Source organism: Bombina bombina, chromosome 2 (assembly GCF_027579735.1).
Source record: "Bombina bombina isolate aBomBom1 chromosome 2, aBomBom1.pri, whole genome shotgun sequence".
Classification (NCBI taxonomy): Eukaryota; Metazoa; Chordata; class Amphibia; order Anura; family Bombinatoridae; genus Bombina; species Bombina bombina.
In genome coordinates, this window is record NC_069500.1 from 1287656054 (window position 1) to 1287675661 (window position 19608).

The 19608-nt window shown below is 35.8% G+C and overlaps 1 protein-coding gene across 1 annotated transcript in view; it reads right to left on the reverse strand.

Annotated features, from left to right (window-relative positions):
• LOC128647506 (uncharacterized) overlaps window positions 1–19608 on the reverse strand; it is a 179869-nt gene that overhangs the window by 142669 nt on the left and 17592 nt on the right. The window contains exon 2 of the mRNA XM_053700290.1: window positions 8337–8504. Within this exon, the coding sequence (XP_053556265.1) occupies window positions 8337–8504 (168 nt within the window). The remainder of the gene's footprint in view (window positions 1–8336; window positions 8505–19608) is intronic.

Consider the following 19608-nt stretch of genomic DNA (forward strand, 5'->3'; position numbering starts at 1 on the left):
AAATTACCTTGATACGATCATATACAAAAAAGATTCAGTTCTTAAAACAGATCTTTATGTTAAGCCAACTGATCGTAATACATTGCTACAATATAATAGTTACCACCCTAAGAGAGTTTTTTCTTCCATTCCTAAAAGTCAGTTTACAAGAACTATTAGAAATGTACAGGACAAGGATATGCAAGAAATTAGACTTGAGGAAATGGCTAACAAATTTAAAGAGAGAGGATATCCCCCATCTATGATCACTAGATGTAAAAATGAAGCTCTACATGAGAAAAGTGTTAAACCAAAGAAGAACAATAAACGTATATTTTTTCTTCAGAATTTAATACACATAGTGATCATATTGCTAATATCATTAAAAAACACTAGTATCTTTTGGGTAAGTTTAACCCTCATATATCTGAATTTCAAGCTCCAACTATACACTCATACAGACAAGTCAAAAATATTAGGGATACCTTAGTTAAGGCTGACATTGGCAGTACAAACACCAGTAGGATTACCTATCTTACTACCCCCAAAAAGGGCTCATACCCCTGTCTTCATTGTGCACAATGTAATGCTATGATAAAAGGTAAACACATAGCACAAACCAATGACCGAAAAATTCGGGAAATTAATGGGTACTATACCTGTGACACAGACTTTGTAGTTTACCTATTAAAATGCCAGTGTGGGAGGGGCTATGTAGGGGAAACTACACGCCCCATTAGAGATAGGATTAGTGGGCATAAATCTTCAATTAGATGCCAAGATAAAACCCTTCCAGTTTCTTCCAATTTTCTTGAAATGGGACACACTGCCAGCCAACTCAGGTACCAAATAATAGATCATATCCCTAAACTTAGGAGAGGAGGGAATAGGGAACTTGAACTCAAAAAGAGAGAGGTATGGTGGATTCAACAACTAAAAACTCTACATCCAGTAGGTCTGAATAGAGATTATGATCTCCATTTGTTTTTATAAATCTTATCTTTCTTCATATATATATGCATTTTTAATTTTGGATGTCATGATTAAACTTTGCATCACTGCTCATGTGTTTAACTTTACCTATGTATTTAACATTTTTGTTTAGACTTAAAAAAAATTCTGTTTTTCTACATGTGTAATTCATGAATTGGCCCAATAGATGGCAGTAGTAATTCCTATCAATGGTCAAAAAAAGTTTAGCCAATATGGAGTTAATATGTTTGTAATTAAGCCATCTGGCCTATTTAAAGCTGTGCTGCAGAGCAATCCATAGCATGATTAAGGGTCTGCGTTACCCGAAACGTTGCTGTCTGTTCATTTTGTCACCTTAACAAAGGTTTTTTCACTTTTAAAGAAACAGTGCTGGAGCCATTCACTTTTTTTCCTTTTGGATATATATATATATATATATATATATATATATATATATATATATATATATAGCAGAGTTTTTAGTGCCTAGGGCAGCACAAAATCTAAATACGCCCCTGGTGGATGGTAAATATTCATATTGGTATTGTTTGGGCACCAAATCGCAATATGTTTTACTGCCCACTTCCTGTTAATGTTGCCTTGTGGGTATCTAAAACCTTGCGTGAATTTCATACTTGAAGTAATATCTAGTTTCGTCATCTCTGTAAACTGTTATGCCGAAAAACTAACTGCGTTAGAACTATAGGCATCCGTATCTTACTTTGTCCAATGGCATGTATTTTTTCAAGTGTGATCAATACTTAGATGGATCCGTCAGCGCTATTGGATAAGTTTTGTTATTTTCCGACGTCATATCCGGTTTCGGTATGATGTCGGTATGATGTTGGACAATAACAAAACTTATCCGATAGCGCTGACGGATCCATCTAAGTATTGATCACACTTGAAAAAATACATGCGATTGGACAAAGTAAGATACGGATGCCTATAGTTCTAACGCAGTTAGTTTTTTGGCATAACAGTTTACAGAGGTGACGAAACTAGATATTACTTCAAGTATGAAATTCACTCAAGGTTTTAGATACCCACAAGGCAACATTAATTAACAGGAAGTGGGCTGCAACCTATGCGATTTTGCGCCCAAACAATACCAATATGATTATTTACCATCCCCTATTTAAGGCACCCAATCTAACACAGTTTCTAGTCTTGATAAAGGACTATCACAGGCTGAAACGAGTTGACATTAAACTGGTAAGCCTTTCTCTAATACCCTATCAAGGAATTATACCTGTTTTGCACTATTATTTTGATATTTTTCCAAAGGATCCCCTCAGGACCGTTAAGTTTTGACAACTGGGACACACAAGAGGATCATAAACTCATTGTAAGGGATATTTTCCATTTTTTCCATTTTTGCCCAAGCCTTCTAGCCCTAGGGTCTGATTTTTTTCCCGCAACTTTAGTTTTTTCTCCTTTTTGGCTTTATTCCACACTAAGGGCTCGATGATATATTGTTCGCCAGCTCAAACCTTTTTCTCGCTGACACTCGCAGGGCTGCCCCGGTGCAATGATCGTAAAAAAGGGGCAGTCCCTGCGAGTTGCGAGATGGCTCCTATTAAAAGTAATGGAGCTCGCTGGATAGGGAAACTTCGCTCCTTAGTGCGAAGTTAGCAGAGAGCAGGGGGAGCACTTTAAAATTAAAATCCTGCATCCAATATAAATCACATTACGCTGCTTTCTGCTTATAGCATCTTAAATTCGCCTATATGTTCGTATGCACTTGTTTTTCTATTGGGGTTATAAGTGTTCGTATTGTTTTGACAAAAGCTCGCCACCTTTTAGTTGGTGGGAAAAAACTGATATCTGCAGTGCGAAAATCTTTATAGAATTACGCTGGGATTAGTGAGACATTGTCATATACGCCCATGGAACGCCCATGTTCAGCCCATTTTACAAAAAAACAACAATTACGCTTTGCATTTTGTATTTATAAATTCAAATTTCTGTGTGATTTTTGCACAGTGTACTACAATTACAATTTACGCTGTGAATATTTAATTTGATTTATTCCTGTGTAAATTAGATACTAATTTTACGTTTTTATTAAAATACGATTTTTAGTGAAGAATTTTGTTACGATTTTTGATGCACCTTAACAATACAATTTTTCCCTGCTTATTTTTGTGTGAATGATTCAAATATTTGTTTTGTATAATGTTTAAAATACGAATTTTGTTGTGCACATTTCATATGAAAATGCAGAGACACCCTGTTTTCAGGGTAAAAAATGGCTTTAGATCATTCCACAAGAGCATTAGAAGGACTGGCGAGCATTCTTTAATAATCTCGCCAGCCCAGAGAGCTTTCAATCATCGAGCCCTAAGATTGCTTATTTTCACCCCATATACTAGATCCACAATTTTTATCTTTGGAATATATAGAAGTTTTTACCATTGATATTTTTTTTTTATTATGTATTTGTAATATGTACGAAGCCAATCAGTAATGAAAGCGGGTTATTTAAAGACAGTAAAGAGTTCCCTTGCATAAAAGTCTTAAAAGGCGAAACGCGTTGACGCACTATCAAGGGTTAATGAAGATAACTGTACTTTTTATTATGCTCTGCGCAGAGTTTTTATCAAAGAAGTTATAGAATTAATCCAACACTGATCTCCGATTCGACATATTAACATAGTGGAAGGAAATTAGAACCGGTAGCCCCAGGAATCAATCCGCCTACTTGAGTGACAGAAGCTGCACAGGTTTGAACAGAGAACTGAAAAACGAGAGGCCAGAGGAGGATTTAAAAGCGACCTTGGCCTGAAGCCAGACCACTGATGAAACAGTAAACCAACAATTCAGGGACCGGTAAAGTATACCCACTTTATATGTCGACACCATACTGAACAACCAACACTCAATGACAAACAGTGTTTATTTACATATAACCCTCTGCACATAGCACTGAACTTTTAATATATTGGCCAGCATTGTCTGTTTTCCGGCCAGCAGTGTTTGTTTCTTACCCGCTACATTAATTTGGATGTGAAACTTTGACTTTTAAATATCATCTTCCATATAACTAACATCAGTTTGAATGCAAGTACGAACATTATAAACTCTCAGTCGAATGTCATTTGTTGCAAATACTGGAGTTATTTATTGCACGAATACTGAAGTCTAACGCTGAATTGTTGCAAAAAAAATGGAGTTTAATGCTGTTCATGCTGATACACTATAACGAATAAGGTGGCATAAGGTGGTTTGATACAAATTACCGGAGTCTAAACATTCAGCGATCTAGGTGTTTTTATATAAGGTGTTTAATATAAATTCCAAAACTTTTTAATACTTTTTAAAGGTAGTGAGGAGGCGTCCTCTGTGTGTAATTCATTTTCTGTATATAGTAGAGATTGTTTTTATGTTTAGAACACTATAAAGTTTTGATAAATAAATACGCATTTATTTTTTACCAATTTATTTTTGTTTTTACCAATTTATTTTTATCATTATATTTATCTTAAACTTCTGATTAATTAATTTGGTACAAGAATATATATCAATTATTGGTTATATAAATCTATTAATGGCTTTATAAATTTACATAAATTAAGTTAGTTATTTTTATTGGTGCACCTCTCTAGCTATCCAGTACTCAGTACAGGTAAAGCGCTGTTTTAAACCCCCATTCTTCTTCCATACTTAAGGATAATTTGTGAGAATATCCTTTCCAAAACAGCTCACAGGGTGGTCAGTTTGGCGCTTTTCATTATCTTTTTTCAAAATTTGTAATATGTACGCCTACTTCATAGATCCATGATTTTATTTTATGGTATTTTATATATATATATATATATATATATATATATATATTTTAGTCTATTGTCTGTTGGATATTGTTATATCCGAATAAAACACTATCTGCCCCTTATATTTCATATCTCCTTCAGTCACCGTAGCCTTTCAGTTAGGCGCTCTCTACTATTTCTTCTCTTATTCATTTAGTACTAGGCCTATAGAAGAGAGCCATAGGTGTTTCTACTAGTGTTTGATCTATCCATCGATAGATATATACAGATATATAAAGGAATATCTATTAGAAATACATAGAACATATTCTGCTATGTGCAGAACATTGGAACGTGAAATATTTACAATAATACGCACTATAACACTTTATTAAATATGAATATTGCATAATAATGCTTTTATATGCTTTCAGCTACTTAATTGTAAACAGGGATAGGCATGGACCCAAGCTGTGGTGGACATTTTCCAAAGTACAGATCTGAGTGAAGGACACCAAGGTCTACATTTAGCTACCAATCAGCAAGCTCTATCCAGGTGCTCAACCAAAAATGGGCCGGCTACTAAGCCTGCTTTTTCAAATAAAGATATAAAGAGAATGAATAGACATTGATAATAGGTCTAAATTAGAAAGTTGCTTAAAATTGCATGCTCTAATATTGGATCAACAAAGTATTGAAGATCTCCCCTCTGGGACTAACTCTGACCCACATAGTCTTTCTTGGAGAACTTAACAAAAGATCTCCAGGTATATAATAAAATCATCCATATGACCATTCTAGCGGCAAGGTATCTAATCTTTAAGAATTGGAAGAAAAGTGCTCAAAAATTATTTGAAGAAACAGTGTATGTTGGAACAGATAGACACTAACCTTAACAAGGAACCAGATATCGGACGCTTTTTTAAAAAGGGGTCAATATTTATTAAAACGCTTCCTGTCATTGAGATAGAATATTTGATTTTTCCATTCAGAAATTCAGAACTAGTGTTATTAGGAGTGTGGTAATCTACCTTTTTTTTCTTTCTTTCTTCCCCCTTCCCCTGGGGTTTTGATTGGGGTTTGGGTGGCTGGTTGATTGGACTTGTCCCTAGGGTTCTTTTCTCTGGCGCCTAGTTCTCGATAAGAAGTGAGGTTAATATACTGTAGAGAATGAAATTCAAACCTCATAGGATTAGGGAAGGTTCGAAGAATGTTATTCATGATAACATTCCCCTTAAGGGTAATGTTTTTTTTTCTGTTGAATTTTTAAGACAAAATAGAAAATACCAGCACAGTGAAAGGAAGAATATAGACTTACTTTTCTCTGAATTAGCTTTACTGAGGATTTGTATTTGTGTTATACTTTGACTCTTTATTGCAAAACATTAATCCTATTATTAAGATACCTTGTATTTGGGTTATAGGAACATAATTGTATGTTTGATTTTCTTTGTTTTAGTTGCTTAAGGAGAAGGTCCATATAATTTATATGTATAAGGTATGTTGTTTTTTTGCAAGGTGTTATGTACATGTTTTTTGTTCTTCCTGTGCTGGAACATAAATAAAATTAAAAAAAAAAAAAATTCCATGCTCTATCTGAATCATGAAAGAAAAAAAAAATTGGGTTTAGTGTTCCTTTAATAGAAACAAAATTCCCATCAATCTAACTGGATCATATATTATATTGTGTGTGGTGCAAGAAAGGTTAAAAGAAAATATCACCATTTTGTTGGCTTTAGGTCATAAAGAATACAGTAATAAAAATGTCATAGAATGCTGGCCTCTTTGTGACCTGTTAGTTTGTGAAACCCCAAAAGTTTCTTAAATTTCATTATTATTAATGGTTAAAAATCAAATCTTTCAGAGAGAGAAAAATAAATAAATAAAAAAAACAGACAGACCTGTAACTTGTATGGGATAAAAACATGAAACGACATTTAAAAAAAAATGTATATTAGTTTTCCATGAGTTTTTTCCTACAAATCAGACTGATTTTCTTAGCTATTATCCTGCATTTATAAATATTATGCATTTTAAATTAAAATGTACATAACCAAAATGACGAAATAGTATTGAGTATTTATATATCATGACAGTCTGGGATATTAGAATAGCTATTGTCTTCAACTGAAGAAATTAAAATTGTAATACATTTATAACAACAGAGGTAAACTAGAGATGTGCAAAAGCAGGTCACAAGCTAAAATTATCACTATGGCTTCCTTATAATCAGCACTAGATCTCAGGTTGGTGCACTGCTTTTTTATGCTTTGCCCTTGCATATAAAGAAACACAGTGCGATAGCAGCTTGCTTCTTGAATCGTACCTCTCTCGTCTCACTCGGAGTCTATATATATATATATATATATATATATATATATACATACACATACAAACATATACAGTACATCTCTGGGTATGTGTATGTATATATCTCTATGCTTTACTAACACCTGAGAGTTCATATCTTTGAGCATTTATAACCTTTTTTGTAATATTTATTTTTAAATCATTTTTATTAGATGGTGTTATTATGAGTGTAACTGTACTTTGTAATATATTTTTGATGTGCTTTGTGCAACTTTTTAATTTTGCGAAACAGTTAACCAGAGCTCCGAGGATGCGATAACCCAACACGTCTTAACTTCAATTGATCGCGTTTACTTTCAACTTGTAATATGAGCGAAAAACACGATGAGCGCAAACACCCACGATAAACCCCTTATTGCTTGTGCGTAACTGTTAGCGCTCCACTTGTAATCTGGCCCAAAATGCTTTTTATCAGATAGTGTACATATGAGTGTGACACTTTATTTAAATATAATTATGTTGTGTTTGGTGTGTTTGTTTAATTCTTACTCTTTACACTAGATCTCCACTCTCACTAACCCAACACACGCAAATATTAATACGCATGCCAGTGAGAGCAGGTTCAACTTAGTGCGCCACATGATATCTAGCCTATAGTGTGGATGATGATCAGGTGTAGTCAACTGTGCTAAAAGGGTTAAGGAAAAAAAAAACCAAACAAATAAAAGTATTTTCTAAATGTTTGTATTTCCTTCTAAAATTGAAATAATTAAAGGAATGCTAAACCCAAATTCTTTTTCTTTCATGATTCAAATAGAGCAGATGATTTTAAGCGACTTTCTAATTGACTCCTATTATCAATTATTCTTCATTTTCTTGCTATCTTTATTTGAAAAAGCAGGAATATACACTAAGGAGCCAGGCTATTTTTAATTCAGCACCCTGGATAGCACTTACTGTTTGGTGGCTACATTTAGACACCAGACAGCAAACACAACCCAGGTGCTGAACCAAAAATTGAGCCGGATCCTCAGCTTAAATTCTTGCTTTTTAAATAAAGATAGCAAGAGAACGAAGAAAAAATGATAATAGAAGTAAATTAGAAAGTTGCTTAAAATTGCATGCTCTATCTGAATCATGAATGAATAAAAATTTAGTGTAGTATCCCTTTAACAAACAGTTTTATTTTGCCAGGACGGGTACTAATACTGTACATTATATTATATTATAGTATAACCAGTAGCCACATTCCATTGTAAATATACTTTAAGCATCTAAAATTAAATGTGTTATTTAAATGTTAGTTACAGAAGAAAAACAAACCATTTTGTGAAAGTATAGCGATCTTGGTATGGTGTTCCCTTAATTCTTGTAAACATGATTTAATATTTTCAGTAGCAAAATCGAATGTTTCTTTTACTTCTTCATCTCGGTCAATTTCACAAAGTTCATTATAGCACAATTTAAGTTTGTACATTTCAAAGTCCATTTCTAAAAATAAACAAATAAAAAAACATTCTTATAAATGCAAAAATATAGAAGCCAGTTTTGGAAATAAAAAAACAAATACAGATATATGGTTATTTTCACACACAATATAAAAAATTGTATTTGGGAAAAAAAACACATTGTAGTCATATAATTTATGTATATTTATTGGCCTAGTACTTACCAAAATTATCCCTGTATTTAAAGGGACACTGAACCCAAATTTTTTCTTTCATGATTCAGGTAGAGCATGAAATTTTAAGCAACTTTCTAATTAACTCCTAATATCACATTTTCTTTATTCTCTTGGTATCTTTATTTGAAATGCAAGAATGTAAGTTTAGATGCCGGCCCATTTTTTGTGAACAACCTGGGTTGTCCTTGCTGATTGGTGGATAAATTCATCCACCAATAAAAAAAATGCTGTCCAGAGTCCTGAACAACAAAAAAGCTTAGATGTATTTTTTCTCAAATAAAGATAGCAAGAGAACAAAGAAAAATTGATACTAGGAGTAAATTAGAAAGTTGCTTATAATTGCATGCTCTATCTGAATTATGAAAGAAAAAAGTTGGGTTCAGTGCCCCTTTAATGGTACCATATGACTAATAATTACTGCTCAATAAGTAGTTCTACGCTGTGAAAAGCATTACTGGGCTAAACATAAACTGCACCCAGGTGGTAAATAGCTATAGAACAAGCTAACAAGTTATTGAGCTGGTTGTCCGTTCCTAAGAGTGTGCTTCTATTATATCTTCACACAAGTAACATAGCCCCTATCAGTGAGTGGTCCTTTTTGTTGTGGGTTATTGGGAGTTAATAGAGTCTATGGGACCGATTTATCAAGGGCCGAATGGCGCTGGATGCCCCTTTTTCCCCGCGAGCCTTCATGCTTGCCCGAAAACAGCAGTTATAAAGCAGCGGTCTTAAGACTGCTGCTCCATAACTGGTCCGTCTGCTCTGAGGGCTGCAGACATCAAGCCGCTCGATCTCATATGATCAGGCTGATTGACACCACCTGCTAGTGGCCGCGAATCTGCAAGGTGCAGCATTGCACAAGCAGTTCACTAGATATTGACACCAAAAAAAGCCTAAAACCTAAGGGGGGGTCGGGGGCAGCAGAATTTTGAGTGCCTAGGGCAGCACAAAACCTAAATATGCCACTGGCGTATGCTCTTGGCATTCAGCGATGTCTGTCGGATATGCTACAGCGTATCATGTCCGCCAGACAATGATAATTTGGCCCCTATGCATGAGTGTCTTGCAATTGGATAGGGTGGTGTTTCTTTTTTTTATAAACTCATGTCTGATAGCTATACTTTGATATTGATATCTATATTGTTTCTACAGCTCTCAATATCTTAGATATTTTTCTTTTTTGCATTTAAGTAAATTTCATAAAGATTGATCCAGTTGTTGTTTTTTTTTTTTTTATTTATTTTTATTTGAGGTTCATTTAAAGGCATACAACATTGCATATATAGATTCTTACATCACATGAGATAAAATATCAGTTATACAAGGAGTACTAACATTAAAAAAAGGGATTACAAAAACCACAAGGTTAATAATATATGTACCATGTGAACATTATTTAAAAGAAATGCCTGTCGCCTAGGGACCTTCTAAATGATACAGTAGGCCTCTCTTGGACCCTCTGACATAAACGGAAATATATGGGTAAAAGAAGGTGGTTTCAAGCCTAGGAGACAACTTATGGATTGTAAGTGATAAACCTCATTTTTATAACGCTTTATATCAAGCATAACAGATAAACTTAAAACATTTTTCTTATAACTCAATAGGTCACTATTGGACCTAACTGAAATATTAACTCAAGGTAGGAAAGAAAAGTTATTGTGGCACGTTCAATTTGTGAGTAATGTTGAAAGTTATCATAAGGGTTGCGGCATAGGCAAGAAAAGCCACGTATTTAGTTCTCCTTAAAAAGGGGACACGTTATAGATTTGGGGGGGAGGTGAGTATATACATGTAGTGGGTTATATGAATTGAATAAGCAGGCTACAGCCAAGCGGGGCAATATAACATTATATAGTAGTACGGGGGTATATGAGACCCTAAGGAGATGTTAAACAGAAATGGGCGGCATATGAGGCCAACAGCTTGTCTAGCACAGTAGGACAATAGGACAATATGTGCCATGTTCCCAAACTGGTAGCAATACAAAACTACAGATATGAGGATTAGAGGTGAAATATTGCTCTGCTACCTACAATAACCACTACATCTAATTTGGTTATGATAAGATACATAGTTCCTACTCAAACTTAGGGAGAAATATTGTGCATTCATAGAAGAACATGGGAAACTATTGCCTGGAGGTTTAAACTAAGCATATTTCAACCGCCTGCCTATATGGTGAGTTTCGTGAGCAACTGAATGGCTATTAAATACAGGGATAGAGAGCGCTGATCTACACAAAAGGCCTATATTATATCTAGTAGAATAGGACCTAACCATCCAAACTTAAAGATTTGGTACAATTTCCTTAAGTTATTTGAGGTACAGCGAGAGAGGGGATAATACCTGGTATGAATAGTGCAGGGCCAGACTGCTTAATAAAGCCTTATGAGTATTTTGAGGTTTTTGCGATAATGTATAATTGCTCTTCAAAGCAAAATATTAGCTAACTAGGGGATGAGAAATGTCAAAGCTTCCATTAGGTTTACTAATGGACTCTGCATATCTCCTGATAAAGAAATACAAAAACTTTTAACTAGGCTAGTACATAACTATACAAATGAAATGGCAAAGACAACACTGCTATAAGGGGAATGACTGCCTCCCCAATTGTGAAATTACTGGATCAACAACACACTTGTCGAGAATCAAAGATATGAACAAATATTAACCCTTGCAGTAACCTCATCGCAAAGGAGTGGGGTAGGAAAAGTCTAACTGATGGTATAGTAGTAGAGTTAACTTATGGCCTGTGTGAATAGTGGTATAATGCCACATTTAACCCACTGCGTTCAGGCAGAAGTTCAGATTCCTAACCCTCACCCTTCTTCCATGTCTGTGGGGCAAATGCAAGTAACCTCTGGATGGTGGTGAGTCGGCTGAGAATCATCCTAAAACAGCCTGCTAGCCTGCGATTCTTTGGGAAGAGCAGTAGGGTTGATGATCCAAAAGGGGGAGAGAGCAGTGTTACCTGCGGTCCACTTCGCACCCCACTGACGGGAGTAGTAGCTAAGGCATCTCTCAGCATACAATCACAAAGCCGTGTCTTTTCTTCTAGATGTAAAGCTTTCAAGGCAGGCCCCATCTGTATACTAGGACACAGCACGTTTAGATGCTCTGGAACATTAGAGCTCATGGTGGGCTCCATGCTGTCTCCTCTATGCCCCTGTTGTCTGTCGGATACAGGCATGCCGGTCACAGTCGCCTGACGATGCAGCACCAAGCCAAAAGCAGTGCCCCTCAATGCATCCACAGGTATATTTAGCGCAGGCTCGGGTCTAGCTGATGTAGTCATGTCCCAATCAAGCGGTCTCTCATTAGGCTTCAGGCCTGGAGCGGTTACTTGTACCATCGGTAAAGTGCGCTGCACTTGGCAAGGTATGTACCCGCAGTGTTGTTCCACACCAGTATCGCGGTCTTCTCCAGTCTTGCAAAGTGATCACATAATAGGCTGCGTATTGCCTCCAAGAAGGTAAGGCTTGAAAGTTCCATTGCGGGCCTATGTTGTTTAGCCAGAGTCATTGCCGCCATTATGTGGGAACTCGCTACCTGCAAATGCCTTCCAGGCTCAAGGCCACCTAGCTGAGACCTTTAAATCTTTGGCCACCTTGTCTTCAATAGCTTGGGCTGGACTGAGCGGTCAATTGATTATTTATAAATAATAGCTGATCCAGTTGTTTTTGCTGTTGGTTAGATTTATTATTATTATAATAACTTTATTATAATACATTAAAATATTTTTTAAAACAATTAGTTTATTGTTAAATTATTATACAGTTTATAATATATATAGTAAATCTATAAATATGGTGAACAGCCAATAAGATTTCAGTTGCTCAAATCCTATTGGCTGTTCACCAGCCAATAAGATTTCAGTTGCTCGCATCCTATTGGCTGATGTGAAAATTTCAGCCAATAGAAATGCAAGGTACCCCATTAAATATGGGGTACCTTGCATTTAATCTTCAGTGTGTGGTAGACGATCACATGAAGAGGAGCCTCTACGCCGCTGAGGAGCGTTGCCGCTGAGGATCACCACATCTGGGAACACCCCTCCGCATCTCTCCTCCGCGCTGCCTTCCCTGTTGTTGAAGATAATGGACTCACATGGAAGAAGACCTTCTCCTCCGGACTTCAGAAACCATGAGTACCTTTTTGGGGCTTTAGTGTAAGGCGCTTTTTTTTTATAATTTTTTTTTTTACAATTAGGTTTTTTTTGGGCAATTTAAAAAAGAGCTGAATGCCCTTTTAAGAGCAGTGTAAAAAAGCTGAATGCCCATACAAATGCCCCTTTAAGGGCATTGGGTAGTTTAGATTTATTACTCTTAGGTTTTATTTTGGGGGTTTGGTGGGTGGGGGGTTTACTATTATAGGGGGGCTTAGTAATTTTGTTTGCAAAAAAGCTGTTAAACTTAGGGCAATGCCCTACAAAAAGCCATTTTAAGGGCTATTGGTAGTTTAGCATTAGAATAGAGTTTTATTTTGGGGTGTTTTTTTTAAAGAGGGTATTAGATTCAGAGTATTTTTATTTTTTATTTTGGATAATTTTGGTTTGTTTTTTTCTGTAATTTTAGCTTTTTTATTTTTTGTAATTTTAGGATTTGTTTAATTTTAGCAATTTACGGCAAGATTACGAGTTTTGCGTTATGAGCGGCTCGGTCATAACTTGCAAGTTATTTCCACTGCTCACCTTTAATAGCGTTGCTATTACAGGTTTGCAAAAACCCGGCATTAGCAGGCAATATGGCAGCGTTGAGCTCCATACCGCACACAAATACCAGCGCTGCTTTGAGCTGGTTTTACGTGCTCGTGCACAATTTCCCCATAGACATCAATGGGGAGAGCCGGCTAAAAAAAAGCCTAACACCTGCAATAAAGGAGCGTAAAGCTCCGTAACGCAGCCCCATTGATTCCTATGGGGAAAGAAAATGTATGTTTACACCTAACACCCTAACATAAACCGCCGAGTCTAAACACCCCTAATTTGCCGCCCCCGACATAGATGATACCTACATTCACTTATTAACCCCTAATCTACTGCCCCAATGTCGTTGCTACCTACATACATTAACCCCTAATTTGCTGCCCTCAATGTCGTCGCTATCTACCTACACTTATTAACCCCTAATCTGCCACCCCAACATCAACGTCGCCACTATACTAAAGTTATTAACCCCTAAACCTCTGGCCTTCCACATCACTAACACTAAATAAATATATTAACCCCTAAACCTAACCCTAAGTCTAACCCTAACACCCCTAACTTTAATATAATTAAAATAAATCTAAATAAAAATTACTATTATTACCTAACTAATTCCTATTTAAAACTAAATACTTATCTGTAAAATAAACCCTAAGATAGCTACAATATAACTAATAGTTCCATTGTAGCTATCTTAGGTTTTATTTTTATTTCACAGCTAAGTTTGTATTTATTTTAACTAGATAGACTAGTTACTAAATAGTTATTAACTAATTACTAACTACCTAGTTAAAATAAATACAAATGTATCTGTAAAATAAAACCTAACCTTTTCTTACACTAACACTTAACATTACTCTACAATTAAATAAATTACATTAATTAAATACAATTAACTAAATTACAAAAAAAACAAAACACTAAATTGGATTGGAACAGCCAATAGAATGCAAGTTCAATCCTATTGGCTGATTGGATCAGCCAATAGGATTGAAGCTCAATCCTATTGGCTGATTGCATCAGCCAATATGATTTTTTACCCTTTAATTCCGATTGGCTGATAGAATTCTATCAGCCAATAGGAATTCAAAGGGACGCCATCTTGGATGACGTCCCTTAAAGGAACCTTCATTCTTCAGTAGCCATCGACAGAAGAGGATGCTCCGCGCCGTGTCTTGAAGATGGAGCCGCTCCGCGTCGGAAGGATGAAGATAGAAGATGCCGTCTGGATGAAGTCTTCTACCTGTATGGAGGACCACTTCTTGCCACTTGGATGAAGACTTCTCCCAGATTCGTTGAGGACTTCTGCCCACTTGGATGAAGACTTCACCCGGCTTGATGGTGAGGATGTCCGGTCTTCAAAAACTGTAAGTGGATCTTCGGGGGTTAGTGTTAGGTTTTTTTAAAGGGTTTATTGGGTGGGTTTTATTTTGAGCTTAGGGTTTGGGCAATGGAAAACAGCTAAATGCCCTTTTCAGGGCAATGCCCATCCAAATGCCCTTTTCAGGGCAATGGGGAGCTTAGGTTTTTTAGATAGGTTTTTATTTGGGGGGTTTGGTTGTGTGGGTGGTGGGTTTTACTGTTGGGGGGGTTGTTTGTATTTTTTTTTACAGGTAAAGAGCTGATTTCTTTGGGGCAATGCCCCGCAAAAGGCCCTTTTAAGGGCCATTGGCAGTTTAGTTTAGGCTAGGGTTTTTTTTTATTTGGGGGGGGGCATTTTATTTTGATAGGGCTATTAGATTTGGTGTAATTAGTTTAAATATTTGATAATTTCTTTTTTATTTTGTGTAATTTAGTGTTTTTTTTGTAATAATTAATTGTATTTAATTAATGTAATTTATTTAATTGTAGTGTAATGTTAGGTGTTAGTGTGAGGCAGGCTAGGTTTTATTTTACAGGTAAATTTGTATTTATTTTAACTAAATAGTTAGTAAATAGTTAATAATAACTAGTCTACCTAGTTAAAATAAATACAAACTTAGCTGTGAAATAAAAAAAAAACATAAGATAGCTACAATGTAACTATTAGTTATATTGTAGCTAGCTCAGGGTTTATTTTATAGGTAAGTATTTAGTTTTAAATAGGAATAATTTAGTTAATGATAGTAATTTTTATTTAGATTTATTTTATTTATATTAAAGTTATGGGTGTTAGGGTTAGACTTAGTGTTAGGGTTAGGTTTAGGGATTAATAACTTTAGTATAGTGGCGGCGGTGATGTTGGGGGCGGCAGATTAGGGTTTTATAATATTTAACTAGTGTTTGCGATGCGGGAGTACAGCGGTTTAGGGGTTAATATGTTTTTTATAGTGGCGGCGATGTCCCGAGCGGCAGATTAGGAGTTAATAATTTTATTTTAGTGTTTGCGATGCAGGAGGGCCTCGGTTTAGGGGTTAATAGGTAGTTTATGGGTGTTAGTGTACTTTGTAACACTTTAGTTATGAGTTTTATGCTACAGCTTTGTAACGTAAAACCCATAACTACTGACTTTTAGTTTATGGTACGGATCTTGTAGTTATAGGCTGTACCGCTCACTTTTTAGCCTCCCAGGCAAACTCGTAATACCGGCGCTATGGGAGTCCCATTGAAAGAGGACTTTTTAAAAAGTGCGGTAGTTACGCTGCGTGACGGCCAAAAAAGTGTGCGGTACAGCTATACCTGCAAGACTTGTAATAGCAGCGGTAGTGAAAAATCGGCGTTATACTCATATCGCAAAATTTGTAATCTAGCCGTTAGATTTTTAAATAATTTAAAACTAGGTGATAAGCCTGCCCATAGGACAGTCTATTTACTTTTTAAGCTACAGATGTAGATTTTGTAAGTTTGCTTTTATATAAATATTTATATAAACTTAATAGGGTGTTGCTACATCTGTAGCTTAAACAATAAATAGACTGCCCTCTGGGCAGGTTTATCACCTAGTTAGGGAATAAAGATATTTTTAACAGCTGAGTTTCCATACATAGGTTTCTTCTGAAAGAGCTTGGAAGTAGCACTAAAATCACATATGCCATAATTCTTGAGCTAAGCCTAAATGAATTTAGTAGTATTGGGAGCATTACTGGGAAGCTCTCTCATTTCAAAATGCTACTATTTTGCAGAAGAGGGTAATCCAATCAGGGCCGGACTAACTGGGTATAATGGACCCAGGCAGCACTTGTCAAGGGGCAGAATTACAGTGACTGAGTCAGTCACTGTCAAACAAAGACTACTACTGTTCTCTGTCTCTGTGGGGGGAAGTCACAGGCTCCCAGCAGCATAACCTCATCATGGACAAAAAAACACAACGGGTCCGGGGCAACAATCAAGGGGGGACAAGTGCACCTCATTCCTTCCCACTTATTGCACAATTGTGGATAAGCATTGGTTGTGTACAGGTAGGCAGGCTTAGTAAGGCCAGTGGCTAGGCTAATAAGTTGATATGCTAATCAGTAATGTTACTACTGAGGGGGGCATCATTGTATTCTCTGACCCAGGCAGCACAATATCTTGAGCCGTTCTGAATCCAATATATTGTAACGCTATAAAAGTCAAGGGAAAGAGGGCTCATAGGTGCATCTTCTGAGCTACCTAATACAAATAAAAAAGTCTAAGGAGGGTTAAAGGAAGCAAAGTGACATCACTTCAATGGGCTGAACCATAGCTACCACACTATGCAAACATATGATTAGTAACTGTGTGCAAGGAGAGATGTGTTATTTATGTGAAGAGTAACTGTGTACAAGGATAGATGTGTTATGTCTGTGTTTAGTAACTGTGTGCAAGGAGAGATGTGTTATGTATGTGATTAGTAACTGTGTACAATGAGAGATGTGTTATGTATGTGATTAGTAACTGTGTACAATGAGAGATGTGTTATGTATCTGATTAGTAACTGTGTGCAAGGAGAGATGTGTTATGTATGTGATTACTAACTGTGTACAATGAGAGATGTGTTATGTATGTGATTCGTAACTGTGTGCAAGGAGAGATGTGTTATGTATGTGATTAGTAACTGTGTACACGGATTGATGTGTTATGTCTGTGTTTAGTAACTGTGTGCATGGAGAGATGTGTTATGTATGTGATTAGTAACTGTGTACAATGAGAGATGTGTTATTTATGTGACTAGTAACTGTGTACAAGGAGAGATGTGTTATGTATGTGATTAGTAACTGTGTACAATGAGAGATGTGTTATGTATGTGATTAGTAACTGTGTACAATGAGAGGTGTGTTATTTATGTGACTAGTAACTGTGTACAATGAGAAATATGTGTTATGTATGTGATTAGTAACTGTGTACAATGAGAAATATGTTATTTATTTGATTAGTAATTATGTACAAGGAGAGATGTGTTATGTATGTGATTAGTAACTGTGTGCAAGGAGAGATGTGTTATGTATTTGATTAGTAACTGTGTACAATGAGAGATATGTTATGTATGTGATTAGTAACTGTGTACAAGGAGAGATGTGTTATTTATGTGATTAGTAACTGTGTACAAGGAGAGATGTGTTATTTATGTGATAAGTAACTGTGTACAAGGAGATATGTGTTAGATATGTGTTATTTATGTGATTAGTAACTGTGTACAAGGATAGATGTGTTATGTGTGTTTAGTAACTGTGTACAAGGAGAGATGTGTTATTTATGTGATTAGTAACTGTGTACAAGGAGAGATGTGTTATTTATGTGACTAGTAACTGTGTACAAGGAGAGATGTGTTATGTATGTGATTAGTAACTGTGTACAAGGAGAGATATGTTATGTATGTGATTAGTAACTGTGTACAAGGAGAGATATGTTATTTATGTGATTAGTAACTGTGTACAAGGAGAGGTGTGTTATGTATGTGATTAGTAACTGTGTACAAGGAGAGATGTGTTATGTATGTGATTAGTAACTGTGTACAATGAGAGATATGTTATGTATGTGATTAGTAACTTTGTACAAGGAGAGATATGTTATTTATGTGATTAGTAACTGTGTACAATGAGAGATATGTTATGTATGTGATAAGTAACTGTGTACAAGGAGAGATGTGTTATTTATGTGATTAGTAACTGTGTACAAGGAGAGACGTGTTATGTCTGTGTTTAGTAACTGTGTACAAGGAGAGACGTGTTATGTCTGTGTTTAGTAACTGTATACAAGGAGAGACGTGTTATGTCTGTGTTTAGTAACTGTGTACAAGGAGAGATGTGTTATGTATGTGTTTAGTAACTGTGTACAATGAGAGATATGTATTATGTCTGTGGTTAGTAACTGTGTACAATGAGAGATATGTGTTATGTCTGTGGTTAGTAACTGTGTACAAGGAGAGATGTGTTATGTCTGTGTTTAGTAACTGTATACAAGGAGAGATGTGTTATGTCTGTGTTTAGTAACTGTGTACAAGGAGAGATGTGTTATGTATGTGTTTAGTAACTGTGTACAATGAGAGATATGTATTATGTCTGTGGTTAGTAACTGTGTACAATGAGAGATATGTGTTATGTCTGTGGTTAGTAACTGTGTACAAGGAGAGATATGTTATGTATGTGATTAGTAACTGTGTACAATGAGAGATATGTGTTATGTCTGTGGTTAGTAACTGTGTACAAGGAGAGATATGTGTTATGTCTGGTTAGTAACTGTGTACAAGGAGAGATGTGTTATTTATGTGATTAGTAACTGTGTACAAAGAGAGATGTGTTATATATGTGTTTAGTAACTGTGTACAAGAAGAGATGTGTTATTTCTGTGTTTAGTAACTGTGTACAAGGAGAGATGTGTTATTTCTGTGTTTAGAAACTGTACAAGGAGAGATGTGTTATTTCTGTGATTATTAACTGTGCACAAGGAGAGATGTGTTATATCTGTGATTAGTAACTGTGTACAAGGAGATATGTGTTATTTGTGTGCTTTGTTACTGGGTACAAGAAGAGATGTGTTGTTTCTGTGCTTTGTTACTGGGTACAAGGAGAGATGTGGTATTTATGTGGTTATTAACTGTGTACAAGAAGAGATGTGTTATTTCTGTTTATTTAAATTTATCAGGTAAGCATAAATTACGTTTTCTTTCTAATGACACAGTGAGTCCACGGATCATAATCAATTACTGTTGGGAACCAATACCCAAGCCAGAGGACACAGATGATAAGGGAGGGACAAGACAGGAACCTAAACATAAGGCACCACTGCTTGAAGAGAACAACCTTTCTCCCAAAAGAAGCCTCAGC